At 39.1% G+C, this 18,533-nt stretch overlaps 2 protein-coding genes across 2 annotated transcripts in view; one reads left to right on the forward strand and one right to left on the reverse strand.

Moving 5' to 3' along the window:
- LOC120733951 (rho guanine nucleotide exchange factor 12-like) overlaps positions 1–12,759 on the forward strand; it is a 47,359-nt gene extending 34,600 nt beyond the window's left edge. The window contains exons 22-36 of the mRNA XM_040032485.1: positions 446–531; positions 1,200–1,325; positions 2,471–2,585; positions 2,715–2,815; positions 2,925–3,002; positions 3,086–3,161; positions 3,320–3,487; positions 4,142–4,229; positions 4,319–4,399; positions 4,519–4,607; positions 5,216–5,521; positions 5,721–5,939; positions 6,028–6,224; positions 8,151–8,223; positions 8,318–12,759. Of these exons, the coding sequence (XP_039888419.1) occupies positions 446–531; positions 1,200–1,325; positions 2,471–2,585; positions 2,715–2,815; positions 2,925–3,002; positions 3,086–3,161; positions 3,320–3,487; positions 4,142–4,229; positions 4,319–4,399; positions 4,519–4,607; positions 5,216–5,521; positions 5,721–5,939; positions 6,028–6,224; positions 8,151–8,223; positions 8,318–8,331 (1,817 nt within the window). The 3' untranslated portion in view covers positions 8,332–12,759. The remainder of the gene's footprint in view (positions 1–445; positions 532–1,199; positions 1,326–2,470; positions 2,586–2,714; positions 2,816–2,924; positions 3,003–3,085; positions 3,162–3,319; positions 3,488–4,141; positions 4,230–4,318; positions 4,400–4,518; positions 4,608–5,215; positions 5,522–5,720; positions 5,940–6,027; positions 6,225–8,150; positions 8,224–8,317) is intronic.
- Positions 12,760–14,563: 1,804 nt separating this feature from the next.
- Positions 14,564–18,274, reverse strand: tlcd5b (TLC domain containing 5b). The gene is made up of 3 exons (XM_040032632.1): positions 17,885–18,274; positions 17,147–17,338; positions 14,564–15,650 (listed from the first exon to the last, which is right to left on the reverse strand). The coding sequence occupies exons 1-3, from the start codon at positions 17,943–17,945 to the stop codon at positions 15,103–15,105; spliced, it is 801 nt and encodes a 266-aa protein (XP_039888566.1). The 5' UTR covers positions 17,946–18,274; the 3' UTR covers positions 14,564–15,102.
- Between the last annotated feature and the right edge of the window lie 259 nt (positions 18,275–18,533).

The raw sequence follows: 18,533 nt of genomic DNA on the forward strand, positions 1-18,533 counted from the left end.
GCTGGACTTTTTGTTTGGCCTTTGGTGAGTTTGCACTGAGGAACTGAAACTTCTTTTCACTACTTACTTACTTTTCGAGCCGTTTGTTGCCCCTGTCCCTGGTTTGTGTTGCTGCCATCAAATTCAAAATGAGCTTTTTTTAAAAATTATTTTTTATAAAATACTAAAAAGTCTCAGTTTTAAGATTTTATATGTTCTCTGTGTTCTAGTGTGAATAAAAGATGAGTTTATGAGATTTGCAAATCGCTGCATTGTGTTTTTATTTACTTTTTATGCAGCGTTCCAACTTTTTTTGGAAATGGGGTAAAAACTTTAATTTTGTAAATGTTATGTTGCTAATCAATTAATGATTGAGAAATATGTGAGTCATCACCAAACTGAGCTAGCTGGTGAGTATTTTTGGATGTTTAAAAAAATAAAATAAAATCTTCTCGCTGTGCTCCAGTTTCTATAACAGAACAAATGACTGCAATCAGGAAGAGGAACGAGACGTCTGTGATCGGTCAGATCGGAGATGATCTCCTGGGATGGGTAAGGCTGGCTTCAAGGCTTCTGCCCAGACTAGATAAATGGTAAAGAGGTCTTCACAATCCCCACATTACATTATCTTAAAGACTTTTGAGGTCCATGTGTCTTTTCCCACAGCATCGCCATCAGGTCAAAATCAAAATTTGGGCAACAATTTGGGTTTAGTAAATAAATACCAGCAAACCTAAAACATTCCTATCAGCCTCAGCCTTTGTGTTTAGTCTTGATAGTGAAATATTATCCTGCTAACATGATAAAGGTACGTGTTCCAGTACCAGTGGTTGAGGCAGAAGAACGCTGCTAGTTTAGTGTCTACCTCATCACTCCCCTCTAATATGTTATGTGTAGATATCTAGAAATGGTCAGTTAATGTCCGAGCGGACTTACGGGTGGATGCTGTGATGGTGGAGGTGTCATAAGGTAGAGGAAATGAGTGCAAGTTCTTTGCCTGAATTATCTGGCAGGCTTTGCTTCTTTATTTATATCTAAAAGCATCAATGTGTAAGTAGATAACTTCTGCTGGCATGGCTGCAGGTTCTCTGTGTTGTTGTTTTTTTTTAAATATTTTTCAGAGTTGTTTCAGTAGAAATCATCAAGTACATCATGCACTCTTAGCACGTAAGCTGGTAATATTTAAGCATTTTATGCTTTCTCTGTGCACTCGCATCCAGTTCAGTGGGGAGGAAGAGCAAAAGTTAAAGAGAGCAGTGGCAACCTTCTGCAGTAACCAGCCGTCTGCACTGGAGCTCATCAAGACGAGGCAGAAGAAGGACCAGAAATTCAACCTGTTCATGCAGGTGGGTGCAAGACTCCCACTGCAGTCTACCACCAGGAGGAAAGTGACTTTGGATGAGACAGATATTGGCAGGCAGAAGAACATTCGATTAAGTTTTAGTTAGTGTGCCAGTTCACAACAATTGTAAGCTGGAGACCTTGCATCATTATAGAAAAATATCCAATGAGCCGACATTCTCCAATGAGCTCGCTTTATAGCAGGAAGAGACCCGAACAAGGCTAGGGGAGTGCTGGTACTCCCCCTCACGACTGGCTGTGGGTGTAGGGACAGTGTAGGAGCTAAGGCTCTAGATCAGTCACACGAGGCTTCTAGAGAGGGGAAGAACAAGAACTTGCCTAATTTGACCCAAATTGTATCGGTCTATTCAAAAATCTAAGGAGTTTGGAAAGAAAAGCAACTGGATTTTTAAAGTTTCTTGAAGACATTTCTCTCATCCAAGAAGTTTCTTCAGTTCTAAGACCAAACGGTGGAGAGTCCACTACTGATCATGTGCCCCAGCTCAAGGTGTGAAAAAGGGTGTGGGACAGCAAAATTAAAGATGTCCAGTGGTTTTCTTTCTGAACTCCTTAGGTAACTTTGCCCTGGATGACTGAGAACCTACACAGAGACACAGGATGAGTAAGTATCCATCTCCGTATGGAGAATGGATAAGAACGGTGGCACAGTTGGCTCCATATGAGTGACTTACATTCAGTTTATTGGAGATGCTTCATGAGTACATGCTTACTTAGGACCCTTGTACCAGGTGGCTTTTTGCAGCTTAAAGAACTTTTAAGTTACCCAGTAAATGTAACATAAGGATAGAAGTGACAATACACACTTCATAATTAGAGGAATGTTGGTGCAATGCCCCCCCCCCCTTTTTCTTTTCTTTTTTTATCTAAATTTTAGGACTTTGATTGAATCTGTTGTATTATTATTCGTTAAAGATTTCATCTATCTTTTGTCTGAACCATGTTTTCTTTTGTTTCTATTTTGTATAACAAATGTCTGCATTTTGGGGCTTAAAGTAGAACATTGCAGTATCCCATAAGCTCGAATATTTCAGATTTTGTTTTATTGTCTCATATAATATCTGTTACAGAGGTTTTTTGTTGTTGACCTTCCTCATTCCTTGCTCTTCTCTTCCTTGTTGTCATTCTTCAGGAAGCTCAGAGCAACCGTTTGTGTCGCAGGCTGCAGCTCAAAGACATCATCCCTGTAGAAATGCAGAGAGTGACCAAATACCCGCTCCTGCTGGATAACATTGCCAAGTACACAGGTATAAATAAGATTTTATACATTTTAGTACAGATTCTGGAAACCGATTACCTTTTTCATTGAGGGGGACCAATTAATTTTAGTTTAATCATCAAGAACTGTTGGCTATGTTGGTTTTTTGTTCTTGTAGAGGACATTGAGGAAAGGAAAAAGGTGAAGAGAGCTGGAGACTGTTGTAAAAAGATCCTCAACCATGTCAACCAAGCTGTGAAAGAGGCTGAAAACAAACAGGTACACACATTAGAATCATTTATTTAATCATTTTATTTAAAGAAATGTGCAGATTCATACAGGCTGAGATTTGGAAGGGTATTTTATGAGTTGTGTTGTGTCTTAACAGCGGCTCGAGGAGTATCAGAGAAGGTTAGACTTCTCGTCTCTGAAACAGAGTGAAAACCCTGTGATCCTGGAGCTGAAGGTAACAAACTTGTTTTAATCTCTGTTTACCTTGATATTTACTCTGGATTGTTTATGAAGTTCTGCCATGTGTTGTGTTTGCAGAATCTGGACCTCACTAAGAGGAAGATGGTTCATGAGGGTCCTCTCTCCTGGAAAGTCAATAAGGAAAAGACAATTGGTGTGTACACATCAGTATATGACAATAAGATTAAAAAGACTATAATATCAGACATTTTTGTAGATTAAATACTTCTTCAGGTTTATTTTTGCATCCAAAATGAGACAGAACTTGTCAGATACACATACAGTTTTATACCACTAGTGTTTTCCTTTCAGAGCTGTACACACTCCTCCTGGAGGACATCATGGTCTTGCTGCAGAAACAGGATGAGCGCCTGGTCCTAAAGTTTCATGGCAAAAACATGGCCAGTGTCGTCGACACCAAGCACACCTTCAGCCCCATCATCAAACTCAACACGGTCTTGGTTCGACCTGTCGCAACTGGTAAGAACCGCAGACAAGTGGAAATGCTTTCAGGTTCGACCACACTGAGCATCTCCATAGTGCAGTGGTTTACTCCTAACAAGCAACGCATCCCTGGTTGAAGGAGTCACAGATCCCATTAGGGGTTGTATCAGGAAGGGTGTCAGGAGACAGGAAAGCTTTGGGAGAAAAAAGACCAGGGGAAGACGTGCAGTAAATCCCTCAGTGTGGATTCAAACAATACAATAGGTCGCCTGGTCTCCCCTGTGAGCTAAACCATCATTTAGCTCAACATTTAGCTTAGCTTAGATTAGCATTTAGCTAAACCAGTATTTAGCTCACTGAAATAAGTTTAGAACCTTTTTTTTTACCCCCATAAACACACAGAGGTAGTGTTATGTTCTCAGTTGTTTGTCGAAGATGCAGAAGATTTTGGTTGGCATGCCAAATTTCCTCAGCCATTGTAGGAATGACAGTTTTACTGTGAGATCCTAACTGAGGACTTAGCATGCTAACCTTAGCTTTTGACTTAACTTCACAAGTTTCTTTGTTTTTTTTTTCATGTCAGTGACATTAGTTTCTGTATATTTTTCTATGTACACACTCTATTTTGAATGTAAATGTAGCTTTTGTGTCATGTGGACCAATCCTTGTTTGAAATTTTCTCTTCGTCAGACAACAAGTCTTTCTTTGTTCTGTCCATGTCCGAAAACGGGGCTCAGATCTACGAGCTGACGGCTCAGACGGTGTTCGATCAGAGAACGTGAGTGTCGCACCAAAACAATGCTCATGCACCTTCATCTGGTCACTTTTAGTCTGTTTCATCCAGCTGTGTCACCTCTGTTGCTCCAGGTGGCAACATCTAATCACACAGTGTGCCGAAGCCATGAAGGCCAAACCCCACAGGAGGGACACGCCTCCACCTCAGTCTGAGTGAGTCTGCTAATGCTGCAGACATTGTCACTGGTATTGTTGTTTGAGTGTGCGTGTTGTTGTTGTTTTTTTGTTGTTTTTTTTAAAAATTCACTGTTTACAATGTAAATGTGTTTCAGTGCGGAGCAGGATGCTATTAATATCATCAACAACGGGATGCCTAAACTGAGCAAAGATGAGACGCCGAGTGAAAGTATCCATTCTGCAGGTATCTATATGTGTTTGTCAGTACCAAAAGTACTGATGGATAGATTAATTTATGGCTTTTTCAAATGATATATTAAATCAGAGATGTCAAAATAATTTTACATCATGGGTCACATGCAGCCCACTTTGATCTTAAGTGGGCCGAACCAACGTAACTCCACTGATGTTTAACTACACACACAAGTTCAATTTCAACAAAACAGCTCAGTCTTTGTATGTAATAAAAAAGTGCTGCTGTAGTAAATTAATGAAATCTGTCAGCACAAATAAATAAATGTGCAAAATTATAGAAAAAAGCTCCGGTAGCTCATTGTTCATAAATCTTTCCCCCCCTGTGGACCCATTGTAAAAAAAATAACACTTTCTATGGTAGATGATGAACTAAACGGGGAATTTGGTGTGTTTTAATTGTTAGTGTTCATCTTATATTTAATTGCTTTGGTGTAATATGGTGGAGGTAGTAGGAAAAGCTTTAAAACCTATGAAAATATAGTTAAAATCTCCAAATCTATGCCCTCCAGCCGATTTGGAGTCTTTGCAAGTCTGATTCTGTTGTCGTTCATGGTTTTCTCTCTAACGCTTCATCACATTTTTTAATTTAAATCCCAGATATGAGCATCTCCGATAAAGTGACCGCCTCTACTTCAGACATTCAAGATCCACCGGAGAGTCTCAACCCCTTCGATGGATTGAGATCAGAAGATGAAGAAGAGGAGCTGCCGATGACAGACAGGCAGGAGGAAGAGGAGCAGAATGGAGAGGTGGATGAAGTGGAGCTAGAGGCCTTCCTGGACGGGCAGCTGGCGGAGAGACTGCTGCAGGAAGGATCGCGGCTTGGCATTGCCCTTGAAAATGAAGAAGAGCACAATGCTTTTGTCATGCCTTGCTCCAAAGCTGAAGACGCTCTAAGGACACGTAAGTCCTGATTACCTGTCAGTAGCAGTGTGGATAGTTTTGACCCTGAGATGTTTGTTTTATCATTAAGCTCAGTTTAATTCAAATAAATTCGGTTTTATTCATATAGCCTGGATACATCCAGGAGAACCAATGTTTAATGGTAAAGAGAATATGCTGACATTCGCATGAGGAAAATGACCGCTGATGTCTGTTTCAGTGGCAATGCTGAAGCAGGCAGTCTTCACACACATGTTAAGCAGAGAAGCAGAGGAGGAAACGGAGGAGAGCAAGCCGAGTGGAGCCCGTGGGAGTCAGTCGAGTCCTTCTTTGCCTGAGAGCCCAGAGGGGCCCTCTGCTACCTGTGATGAGAGCCAGACGTCTGAAAGTTTACAGAAAGAACACCTGCAGCCTCCACCTGAGGCTGCTGAACGTAATGGTACTGCTGTACTCTAGTATTAAGAATTAATGACCAAAATATACTTGCATAACTATCTCACCATCTCCTGATCTGCATCTCCACCCAGGTGGCTTTGTGGTCCTGGATTTCCCCGGCTCTGAGGAAAGCAGCACTGATGATGATGTCGGAGTTGGAAGTGATGTTGGGATCGACATGAGGAAACTGCTGTCTTCCTCCTCGCAGATGGGAGGCGGAGGCCCCAACCTCAGTCGGCAGCTCATGACCCACCTGCGCCTCCTACAGGCCGATCTGCAGTATCTTAAGGTACCTTAGTATCTGAGGTCTGCTTTCTATATTCGCAAAACCTAAACATGGTGGGATGTCTCGCCTCTAGTGAGTCATTTTTGTGATGTTAAATTTACTGGAGTGTTGCCCTAACACACCTGATCTCTATTTTCTCTACCAGCTGTTTGTAGCCAGTGGATGATTTTCATATATCTGCACTAAAAAGCACAAAATTACCATCTGATAGCAATGCTGGGGTGTTTTTAATGTCTCTTTTTACTTGAGCAGCAATATTAGGGCCAAATGTTTAATGCAGTAAGTAATATATTACTCATTAGATGTTCAGCAGCTGCCTAACAAGCAGACACAAAAGTTATAAGGTTAAACAAACTACTGATCCAAGCCCAGATGCAGGTTTGTTTTTTAAAGATTTTAAATTTGGTACATAACCGTGGAAAAACCTGCTTACTCTTAAACTAAACCAGACTTTATTCTTTCATAAATTCAAGCCTGAAAAAATGATCTGGAGGATGGTTTGCATTTGGATGTGCTCTTCTAAGCAAATGAAGTCATGTTCTCTGTTTGTATTAAGATTATGCAAAAATGTATTTGCCTCCTCACATCTTTAGTTATATTTTCTTTTGTTTTTCTACCCTCTAACATAGTGTACTTTTTTTGTATTTATATTTTTCTTCCAGACATTTTTGTAGTTTTTTTTAAAGTGGTCCTTCCTTCAGTCCTTAGGCACTTTGTTATCTCGTATTAACTCAGACTGTGTGTGTTAGCTAGTAACACAGTCTGACAGTAATAAAATAGCATTTTTAGCATCAATAAGGTCATTCCCACACAGCCATCAGTCAAACTTGACATTTTAGCATGGTGGGGAGTGTCAGGCCTAAAAATAACAACAAAAAACTATCTACAGTAAATGAAGAGTATCTGAAATTCAAATCATTAACTGGCATCTGAGTCTTTTCTACATAACACAAGAAAAACATCTGGATTTTTCCCCAGGTAATGTAATTTAAATGTATTTTTAATTTGTAATTAACATATGTATCTTCTCCTAAATTCTTAAAAACTTGGACACGAAATGTAACTGAATGAACAATATAATCATCATATTATTATAAGTGTCTCAGATAACCTTTGGTATGAACTGGACCATACCACTGGTCTGTTAATAAGAGATGAGGACCAAGGAATATAGTTACAGAAAAATATATATACAGAAAAACCTAAATAAGTTGCACAATATTAATGAATTGATTTAATTTTTAGCAATACATTTAAAAATGCAGAATATAGCAAATATCATCCAAATTAAATCTCATATGTGCAAATTAATATTACATAATTTTTTATTGCCAGGTGATTCAATAAACTGATGATTTTAAATAAAAATGTAGTTTTCTGGTAATTATTGAATGGTTAGTGCTTTAAAGGCTTACTCTAACACCAGTGTGTGTTTACAGCTGCTTTAATATTTACAGGTAAAATGTCTCATTGCAATCACCATCTCTGCATTAACCTCCTAGGACCTGGCGTCCACATATGTGGACATCACATTTTGGGACGTCTAGACCAAAATACTTAATTTTTCTCTACAAGGGCCTGATATCCACATACGAGGACATTATACTGCCACTGTTCTATCAAAATTTGATACAAATGTCCTCATATGTGGATCTAATTTTTCTCAAAAACAAAAATTAGGTAAAAAAAAAAAAAATCTGGTAATTCTTTGTTTTTACATTCTTTAGGTCCCAATCAACCCAAATAGCAAAGAAAAATAACAAATGCATGCCATGAAAGAGTTTGGGTCTTAGGAGGTTAAGAGAACTTTTTTTTTTTCTAAATTCCTGTTTTGACTCCTGCATTTAAGCCCATTTTGTCAGTTTGACTGTATCTGTGTCTGATCTGTGGGCCACAGTCAGTTGTGCTGTAACGATGATCTGCTTCCAGGACATAGAGATGAAGTACAACGAACTGCAACAAACGCACGGCGATGCAGCCACAGACTCGGATGACAACAACGGTGTGTTTGAATTCTCTCGGTCATCTCACTTTCATCAGCTTTGCGCTCAATTTAATGTTTTGTATTTCAAACTCTCTTTCTGGTATTTTTTCAGATGGGATTCAGTGACGAAAGGCTTCCTGCTCTCTCGGCTGTCAGAGCCAAGTTTCATGTTGCTGCGTGCTCACCTTCCTCCACCTTTTACCACTGAAGGATTAATGTCTGATCTCCTACTTCAAAGGACGGTGTCATCGTCGCAGTCTGAATTACTCCACTATAAACTCTTTCACAAAGCAGGAGCAGAAGAGACATATCACTGCGTTTTTCATGGACACTTTTTAGTATAATAATAATCACTGACTGCATAAATTATCTGACACACTGGATATAATGAATGGAAAAAGGCTAAGCGACCATCTGACGACACAGACGTTCAGCAGACAAGAAGTGAGACATTATGACTGTGACCAGTACTGAAGGAAGATTTTCCTCTTCAAAAAACTCAGTGTAAAAACCTGCAATAGAAAATAACCTCTACATTATAGATAGAGTCAATATACAAGTGCCCAATAAAATGCCAAAATGGAAGGTTAAAACACTCCCACCATAAAATTTACCCAGAAGGGATTTAATGCTGTTTTTAGCCAAGCTTTGCATTAAACGTTAAGCAGGTGATTGTCTGCTTTGGATCAGATATCTAGCAAAAACTCTGAATCTCACAAATCTACACCCTGAATCACTTTTTCAATTACAAGCACAAATATAATAAGGAGGTTTAATGCTGTGATTTCTATACAAAGACTCATAGACTTACTTGCTCAGCAGTAAAAACCAGATACTTTGAAGATGAATTTCACTTGAAACAGCCTCTTTCGTGGAAACTACAGGCAGCTGTGGCAGTCTGCTATTGGCCAAAGCAATCACACCGGTCACATTGTTCCCTAGTGACGAGTGGTTGTCTGGATATTTTCTATTTTAATTTTAAATTCTAAGATATTAAAAAATCAGTGGGCTTTACAGTTGGCGATAGGTGTGTTTTCCTCCCTGCTTTTCAGTCTTAGCTAAGCTAAGCTAGCACACTTGACAGGTCTGGACTTTACGCTCAGTATATCACGCTTGTATTTGCTGCATTAACATAATTTCAGGAAAACCAAGACGATTCTCATTATTCTGATTTTGGAGCATCAGAAAAGCTAAATATGAATTTGTTGTAAATTTCCTTTTATCGTGTTAGATACTATATGTGTAGGTTGTTAACAAGTGACACCAGATGCAAACAAAACAGTGTGACTTCCTTTTAGCTCAGTTGATAAAATAAGTGCTAATATTGAACTTTATGTGGGTTTAACTTTGACTTTGCAGCTGCGATGCTCTCGGATTTAGAAGTTTTAATTTCTCACTGACTGTGGGATACATTCTATAGTTACGATTTGATTCATTAACATGAACGTCTCATCTTAAGTAAGAAAAAAGGTGAAAATCCCCGTTTCTTATGATGGCAGGTTGATTTAGCTTTTTGTCTCAAGAAAACTAAAGGGTAATTTCTTGAGATAATAAGATGGTTTATCTCACAAGCATTTTGTTTTCCTGTTATTATGTGAAGATTATAGGAATACCCAATAGCCCTTGCCTATCTTGACCACTTATGAAGTTAAAAATGGGCAGAATTACTAAAGTGGCATGTGCTGCTTCAGCTGGGCTAATCGTAATAATAAGAGGACAACAGGGACCTTTTAAATTATTTTTTTAACGGGCTGGCACAGAGTGACCAACAACATGGCTTGGTGAGTCCAGCTGGAATCTAAAAATTCAATTAAAATTAATACAGTGAGAAGAAGTGGCATAGAAAGCAGTAGGTACACTTTTCAAGCATATTCACAGTCCTGTGCCCTAATACAGTATTACTAACATTATAGTAGAATTATATGCATGTGTGCAAGAGTTAAAAATATTTTTTGTATTACAGCCGTTTTCACAGAAAAACAAGCATCCAGACTTTAGTGTAAAATAAATCCTACAAAAGAAGTTGGCAATTAGACAAGAAATAAAAGTTTCTGCATAATAGTATGACTCCTTGTGTAGTATGACCTTTGAGTCTAATAAATGATTCTGTGTTGCTGGATCATAATTCATTATATTTATATACAGTGGTGTGAAAAAGTGTTTCCCTTCTTCCTGATTTCTGAGTGTTTTGCATATTTCTGACAGTTAAATGTTTCAGATCATCAAAGAAAGTTTTATATTAGACAAAGATAACCTGAGTAAATACAAAATGCTGTTTTTTAAAAGATGGTTTCATTGATTAAGGGAGAAAGATTTTCCAAACCTACCTGGTCGTGTGTGAAAAAGTGGCTAAGTTCAGTTTCACCAAACAGTCAGGCCTTATTACTGACAGACCTGTTGAATCACTTAAATAAAAACCTGTCTGACAAAGTGACGCAGGCTAAAAGATCCCAAAAAGCAACATATCATGCTACAATCTAAAGAAACTGCTAAGTAGCAAAGTCACTGACATCTATCAGTCTGGAGAGGGATAAGAAAGCCATTTCTAAGGCTTTGGGACTCCAGTGAAACACAGTGGGAACCATTATACCACAAAACAGTGGTGAACAACATTAAAGAACCGCAGGCTTCACATATCTAAGTTAATGTCAGAGGTCATGATTCAACAATAAGAAAGAAACTGGGCAAAAATGGCATCCATTCAAAGTCCTGACCCGAATCCAATTGAGATGCTGGGGAATGACCTTAAGTGGATTCATGCTGGAAAGGCTTCTCAATAAGTGGGTGAAAAACAAGAATTCTGCAAAGATTAGTGGACTAAAATTCCTCTACAGCTCTGTAAAAGACTCATTGCCAGTTACTGCAAACGCTTGATTGCAGTTGTTGCTGCTAAGGGTGGCCCAACCAGTTATTAGGTTTAGGGTATTCACTTTTGATTTGGTTTTCTCTCTTAATAATAAACAACTTTGTTTAGAAACTGAATTTTGTGTTTAGTTGTTATCTTTGTCTTATATTTCGATTTGTTCGATGATCTGAAATATTTAAGTGTGGCAAACATACAAAAAAAAACAAACAAACAAACAGGAAATCGGGAAGTGTGTATGTTTAATTTTGCAACTGGTATAATTTAATTATTTACTGCTGTGTAACAGTATAGGAATTGAATTGAACCACTCCTATCCATGCTCTCATCCAGTAACGCTGAACATTGTAAGGTTTCCAGTGTGACTGAATTGTGCGATGACACCAGGAAGTAACAATAACTTCTTTGAAGTGGGGAAGGGCAGTGACACCCCGTACCAATCTGGATACGCCCATGTAGGAAGTTGAACAGAAAGCTGCAAAGCTAGGCTCATTTTCTCGCAATAACTAAATATATAACTTGTTCATCTCACTAGAAAACAAGTTTAATTGCCTCAAGATAAATTACTAGATAATTTGATTTGTTCTCACAAAATGAAAAAATTGCATTAAAAAACCTTTTTAATTATGTGCATGTCCAATATCATCTTCTGTATTCCTTTAATTACTATACGCTTGCCAGTTACCATTGTCTCTGTATGATTTTTCATAGCAATGCAGTGCTGTATAGCAGCTGACTTAAACAGTCACAGATTTTAAACAACCGGAAGCACTTAAATGTAGCAAAAAACAAACAAAACAAAAAAATAATGTCTCCAGTCTGCAGTCCATCAGTTTTATCCTTCTATCAAATAAACAGTAAATCAAAAAAACAAACAAAAATCATTCAAAAATAAAATGCAGATGGACAAAAAACTCTTCAGATGGTTGGTTGATGCTTGGTTGACTAGCCGAAGTGTACGTAGTAAACCAGTTTTGTCCAACCTGTGTTTTTAACTATAAAAATACATTCACGCAGACATCTGCGCTTCACTTTTAAGGTTGGGCTGAAAATAGATTCACCGGCCACAAGACGGCGCCGTGGCTCCGGTTTGTGGATAAATATGTTCAGGCAAAAACGATGACTGCTTTGGACTGCGTTCAGGGTAAAGGCGTATATTGTACAATGACTGCATGTCAGTAATTTTGTTCGTGTTTTTACTCGCACCTTTTTGTTTTACACCATGCTATCATGTAATGCTTTAACACAAACTGCTCAAAAAGAGGAGAATTAATCCATTTTATAAATGTTATTGTAAATGTTATATTTTTTGTTACATTGTTATTAACTCTGTTAACATGTTTATGACACAAGAAGCTCATTGTTTGTGAAAATTAAGGAAAAGATGAATGGAAATTTTTGTTTAATTTTATTTGATCTTGATGGGGAAGTGAGATAACAGACTGTGCTTAAAAAATAGAGCTAAACTTTGCCCTGAAAAGTGAAGCGAATACTTAAGTGCCTTAAACTTGTTTTTGTTCAAATGGCCAGCAGGGGGCAGTACATCTGGTTACAAAGAGAAGTCCTGTTGTACAGAAGTCTATGTGAAAATGACCCCACTGCTGATTGAGTAAACAGTTTTCATGTGCATCAATGGAACATGATGTTTAGTTTGTATTCCCTGTTAGGATAATAAATCAGGGTTTAGGACGCACCAGTCTTGTGATTGACAGGTTGCTATGGTATCGGGATACCATTTGACTGGTTTCTCAATCAGATCCACTCTATAGAGGATACAAGAGGAGTATAACATGAGTTTGTAAGGACCCATTATGAAACCTCTGATTTTAAATTATGGGTCTAATCATCGGGTGTTTTTAGAGCTAGAAGGAAGGAATAGTAACCTGTCAGTTAATGCTAGGTGACTTAACGTGGGACAGAAATAAAAAAAATAAAATAAAATAAAATACAAAAAACACACACACAACAGACATTAAATAAAACCCAATGGAGATGGAAAAAAAAGACAAAATGCGCACAAAAAACAAAAAGGAAAACACTAACATGATGGAACAGCAGTGGAAACGACAAGCTAACAGAACAGAAAACATATAATAGCAAACATGTATCTACAGTGTTGAATGAAACTAGATTAAAACACACATTATATTGCATGTTTTTCTTCCCAAAAAACAATGTCCCAAGGAACAAAGCTCAAACAAAAAGATGTTTCAAACTCATTCAGACTAAATTAAAGGGAAAAAATGTGAATGTGCCGCCTTATGATATCAAACCTGGTTTCAGTGCAGTTGTCCCCTTAGAAGAGATTCTGAGAGATCCAAAGGGAAGAGCGTCAAAGAACTGTTTGATGATTATAAAACTGAGCTGTGAATTATATATGCTCTTTGCAGCCATCAGATCTCAACCTAACTGAACACCTTAAATCACTTATTAAAACTTTATTAAAACACTTTATCATTCTTTATACAGGTGCAGTCCCTGAAAAGTCCTTGGGATGTGTGAAAGATGTCAGAATTACCAATTAAATTAGTATTTTATTATTAAATAATTCAAAAAATGAAAAATAAAAACACAACACAACTTAGATTTTGGTCACTAAGCAGTAATTCATGATCCAGTGCTCTCCTTTAGCTGAACTCTACATCCAGGAACATTTCCAAAGCACGCATGGTAGTTAAAAAACAAACTGTTTGACACATTTTGTAAAAATGGAAAATAGCTGAGATGTCCTACAAAGCACTCGTATATTCACGCAGCGGGATAATTTGCTACTTTTCCCCAAAAAGCAAGTAACAATAACTCCATTATGAAACGGTGTAAAAATCTCTGAGCAAACAATCAGAAACAGACTTGGTGAGGGTGGACCGAGGGCCCAACATGCTTGAGTGGGCCCTGTGCTCACTCACTGGCACTGTGGACCCCGACTGGCATTTGCCGTAGAATACCAGAATTGGCAGGTCCATCACTGGCGCTCTGTGCATATAAACATTACACTGCCTGTAACATCAGTCTGCACAGCCAGTTTGTTGGTAGGTCAGTGAAGGTCTGTGGTGGTATAGCCGTGCATCCATCCATGGATATATCTCCAAACAACAATGCCCTGCCTCATGTGGCCATGGTTTGCAGGCAGTTCCTGAAGGATAAAGGAATTGATATCACTGAAAAGCCCCCTACGCTCGCCTGACATAAATCCAACTGGGAGATCTCCCAGCACACCATCCGTCGTCTCATTAGGAGCATGGCCCGAAGCTGTCGACATGCATACAAGCAAAAAGGACTAGCCTACTGTATAGGCAATCGTGGCTCAAGAGTTGGGAGTTTGCCTTGTAATCGGAAGGTTGCCGGTTCGAGCCCCGGCTTGGACAGTCTCGGTCGTTGTGTCCTTGGGCAAGACACTTCACCCGTTGCTTACTGGTGGTGGTCAGAGGGCCCGGTGGCGCCAGTGTCCGGCAGCCTCGCTTCTGTCAATGCGCCCCAGGGTGGCTGTGGCTACAATGTAGCTGCCATCACCAGTGTGTGAATGGGTGGATGACTGGATGTGTAAAGCGCGTTGGGGTCCTTAGGGACTAGTAAAGCGCTACACAAATACAGGCCAGGCCATAATTTCTTCACTTTGATTTCAGGAGTGTCTTTGAATTCAGTCCTTTATAGGTTGATACTTTTTGATTTCCACCAAGCAGATCACAGATCACTGGTGCATCTCAGGGCCAACACAGAGACAGACAACAGCTTCACTATGAATGTTTTGTTCCATCGCAATAAATTTGCTGGTACTTTTTGGATAAGCGTGCAAAAACATGAGACATTTAGGCTACTAAAGCTCACTGTTGCTAACTTAAACTTTTTGCTATGAAGCAACCCATGGCATTTTAAAACAAGGTTAGAGCGCGCTCATGATAAGCAATAACTTTTCTCTTTTATTTGGGGACTCATACTATACAGCATATTAAAAATATTTAGTAATCTTTTATTATTCTCATGCTGTACATAGCACCTTTAGAGCTCTTGAAGCCCTTAGACAGAACGTTAGCTTTTCATTCACTCTTGTCTGAATGTCCACCCACCTTTTGTCTGTCCATGTCTTTGAGTTTGTGGTTCTCTATCCACCTTTTATACTTAGCCTTGCTTTTCTTGTAGCCAAATCTGGCTATGTCAACCATGAACACCCATGCCAGCCCGTACATAACCACTCCACCGAACTTCATTATCATTGAAGTCCTAGGAGAGGTGAGCTCGCAGTAGAACATCACCGTGCCGACTCCCACGCGAACAGTGGCAAACAGTAAAATAAAAAGCAGGTCCACCGCGTCGCCCAGCAGGCTGTCGTACAGGCCCACCTGGCGGAGGAACCAGCGGGTCTGCAGCAGGGGATTGGTGAGCTCGCTGCCAAAGATGACCCCGCAGGTTTCACAGCCTGACACTCCCATCAGCAAAGCCAGCAGGATGCCTGCGATACTGGCAGCATGATGTGCAAGCATGACGGGGCCCTCTGTGTGGTAGCATACACACCAACCCATGTCGAAGAAGAAGTAGCCGAGGCACACAGCCAGGGCGAAGCTCTGGAGCTCTGTGTTTTCTGTACCTGGGTGATGGATAAGAAGAAGGTCATCTGTATTTAATATTTTCTTTATTGGTCAGAGAAAAAACCTCAACTAGCTAAATACCAATATGTTAACAAACACTTGGAGCTGCACACATCCAAGAGACAAAAAGTAGCATTAGCATTCATTAAAATCACGAATGTGTCCACCTAAAAGAAAAAAATGTTCAATATTCACTGAAATGTAATTTTTTTAGCTTTGTTTTCATTTCCACCAACTCTCAAGAAACACATGTGATTGTTTAGCTGCTAAATGATCCACTATGTTCACAAGACAGTTGCTAACTTTGTCTACTTGCTTGCAAAACCAACACAATTAACCAAAAAGACCCCTCCAGAAATGCTGCATCTTTATTTCCTTAATTTATTGCTTGTTTCCTTGCATGCTCAGCTCCACCTAGGAAGGTGAAGTGGTTGGAACTTCTGTCTTAGCCTCCTTATGAGAGAGTAAATGCTGTATGATAAATCTCCAAAAAGTTGATTCTGTTCTGTTTTGGAGATTTACTTTCCTGGATGATTGAGAAGACGATGTATGATGAAGATATTTGCATGCAATGCTGTGTGATGCATGCACATGAAAAAATTCTTAATGCAAATTTAGTGCTTGGAGAAATAACGTGAAGGTGTTTAAAGCATACCGTGCACCTCTGTATGCTGCACATTTAAAGGCAAACTGTAAAAAGCTGGTTTATAATGAAGTCGCCTATAAAACTGAGAGTCCTTATATTTAAAGCTGTATCAAGAGATCTCAGGTTTGGAGGCTTAATACTTATGAGAATGAAATCATAGTTTGACTTGTGCTCATTTGGATAAGTCAGGCCACCACAGAGAATCATCTCCCTCCATGTTACCCAATCCCTAGCTTCTGTTGCACCAACCCTCACTAATACATCCATGAATCTTCTCTGTGCTTTTCCTCTTAACCTCCTGCCTGGTACCTCCATCTTTAGCATCCTTTGCCCTATATAGACCACATGTACCATCCTGGTACAGCTATTTTTATGTACTTTTATTTAAATGTATTATACTGACCTAAATTCAATCATAATCATTTGTACATTTTTTTTTTAAATCACTGTCTTTAATTCACAAACTAATTAAAACTGTGCTTATATTGATTCATTCATGGACTGATTACATTAATCCTTTCACTCTGTGATTAATTACCTGACTTATTGGTTCATTTAATGCAGACTGTGGATGTGTTTCACCTCCATTACCCACCAAACTGATTTATACTTTACTTTTCATTAAATTTTAAAATATGCTGAACATCAGCACCATGCTGCTGATCCTGTTAACTCTCAGTGAGGACAGTAGACTGCTATAATTAGCACCAGTCTGAATTTACATCACCACATGACCAGAAAGAGAGCATAATTAAATTAAATTAAATTAAATTAAATTAAATTAAATTAAATTAAATTACTAACTATACTTTGTAACTGCATTGGTAACATGTCTATTGATCCACTGACCTGCATGCGTGAAGGGCCAGGGTCCGTCTACGAAAACAACGTAGGCTGTGAGCAGCACTATGAGGACGCCGTGGGACAACGTGACCAGGCGACAGTTCCACTCGGGTCCCCGCTGGGTGAAGGTGCAGACGAACAAGAAGTAGAGACACAGCCAGCCAATCAGGCTGCAGATGACCTCCAGCATCGGCATGGCTGTGTGTTTGGGAAGAACAGACACATCTGAGGTCTTTTACATGAGACTGCATCTAAGAAGAAGTCACTGAAAGTGTAATGCATCGATTTTAGATTTGAACATATTTACATACAATATTAGGTTAACCATGTAGATGGATACTGAGTCCATGTAGGGTTAATGGGTTATTTACTCCAATGAAAACAAGCTTATTTGAAACAGTGATGACATAATAAGGTAAAATTTGACTTTAAACCGTGACTTGCTTATTGTCAAAAACAAATGTCAATTTCTTTAAAACGTCGCTTTTTAAAAACACTTGTGGGCACCAAGCAGCAAAGGCATACCTGCTGCTAACTAATGACAACACAGCTAAACATGCCTGGCATTATATAAAATGTCAGTTTGTGCATTAATAAAAATGCTGAAATTTCTTCATATCTGCGGGTACATTACAGTGTGCTGTAAACTCTGTGTTAACCAATCAGTAACAAGCAGGTTTTAAAGAAGCTAGATTTGGAAACAAAACCAACCATAATTTAAAATGATTTTATGCAATAATGCACCTGTGGCTGCTGGGTATTGCTGACCAAAGTACGTGTCCATATTCTGAAATAGAACAGTCATGCCGTGGTTTGCCTTAACTCCTCCTCCTCTCAGTCGTCCTCACGTTCAGGATGCTTGTAGATATGGACTCCATCACTGAGGTAGCCTCAGCCTCCATCACTGTTTACGCTCCATAAAGCCTCCATCAAAATTCTGTCAGCTCAGCATTTTTTTTAATGGACACACTCGGCCAAGATGACAGATATGCCATGTGCCGGCTACTATGGACAGTTAGTGGATCCTGTTTCCCTTCCCCCTGGAAGTCAGACTTGATCCTCTTAAAGGATTACAGCCTCCTCTTCTCTGCACATACCTGCTTTTGGACAGGGCGGGTGATACCAGGCTGCAGAGCAGCACATGCATAATAGTAAAGTGAAGACGGGATAAGTGACTGAACTGTATAGTGGATGCTCGGATGGGTGGATGATAGAATTGTACAATTATGTGAACAGCAGTATTTCAGATACAGCTCCACCTGCATAAAGCAAAAGTACTGTCACAGCCTCTCCTTACTTTACAGCTCCTCCTATGACACCTGGACTATTTTTAATCGAAATGAACTGCACATAGTAATGTTTTACTTTGAAATTAAGTGAGCCTATCCAATTT

The sequence above is a fragment of the Simochromis diagramma genome, unplaced genomic scaffold, assembly GCF_900408965.1.
Source record: "Simochromis diagramma unplaced genomic scaffold, fSimDia1.1 OVJJ01000216.1, whole genome shotgun sequence".
NCBI lineage: Eukaryota > Metazoa > Chordata > Actinopteri > Cichliformes > Cichlidae > Simochromis > Simochromis diagramma.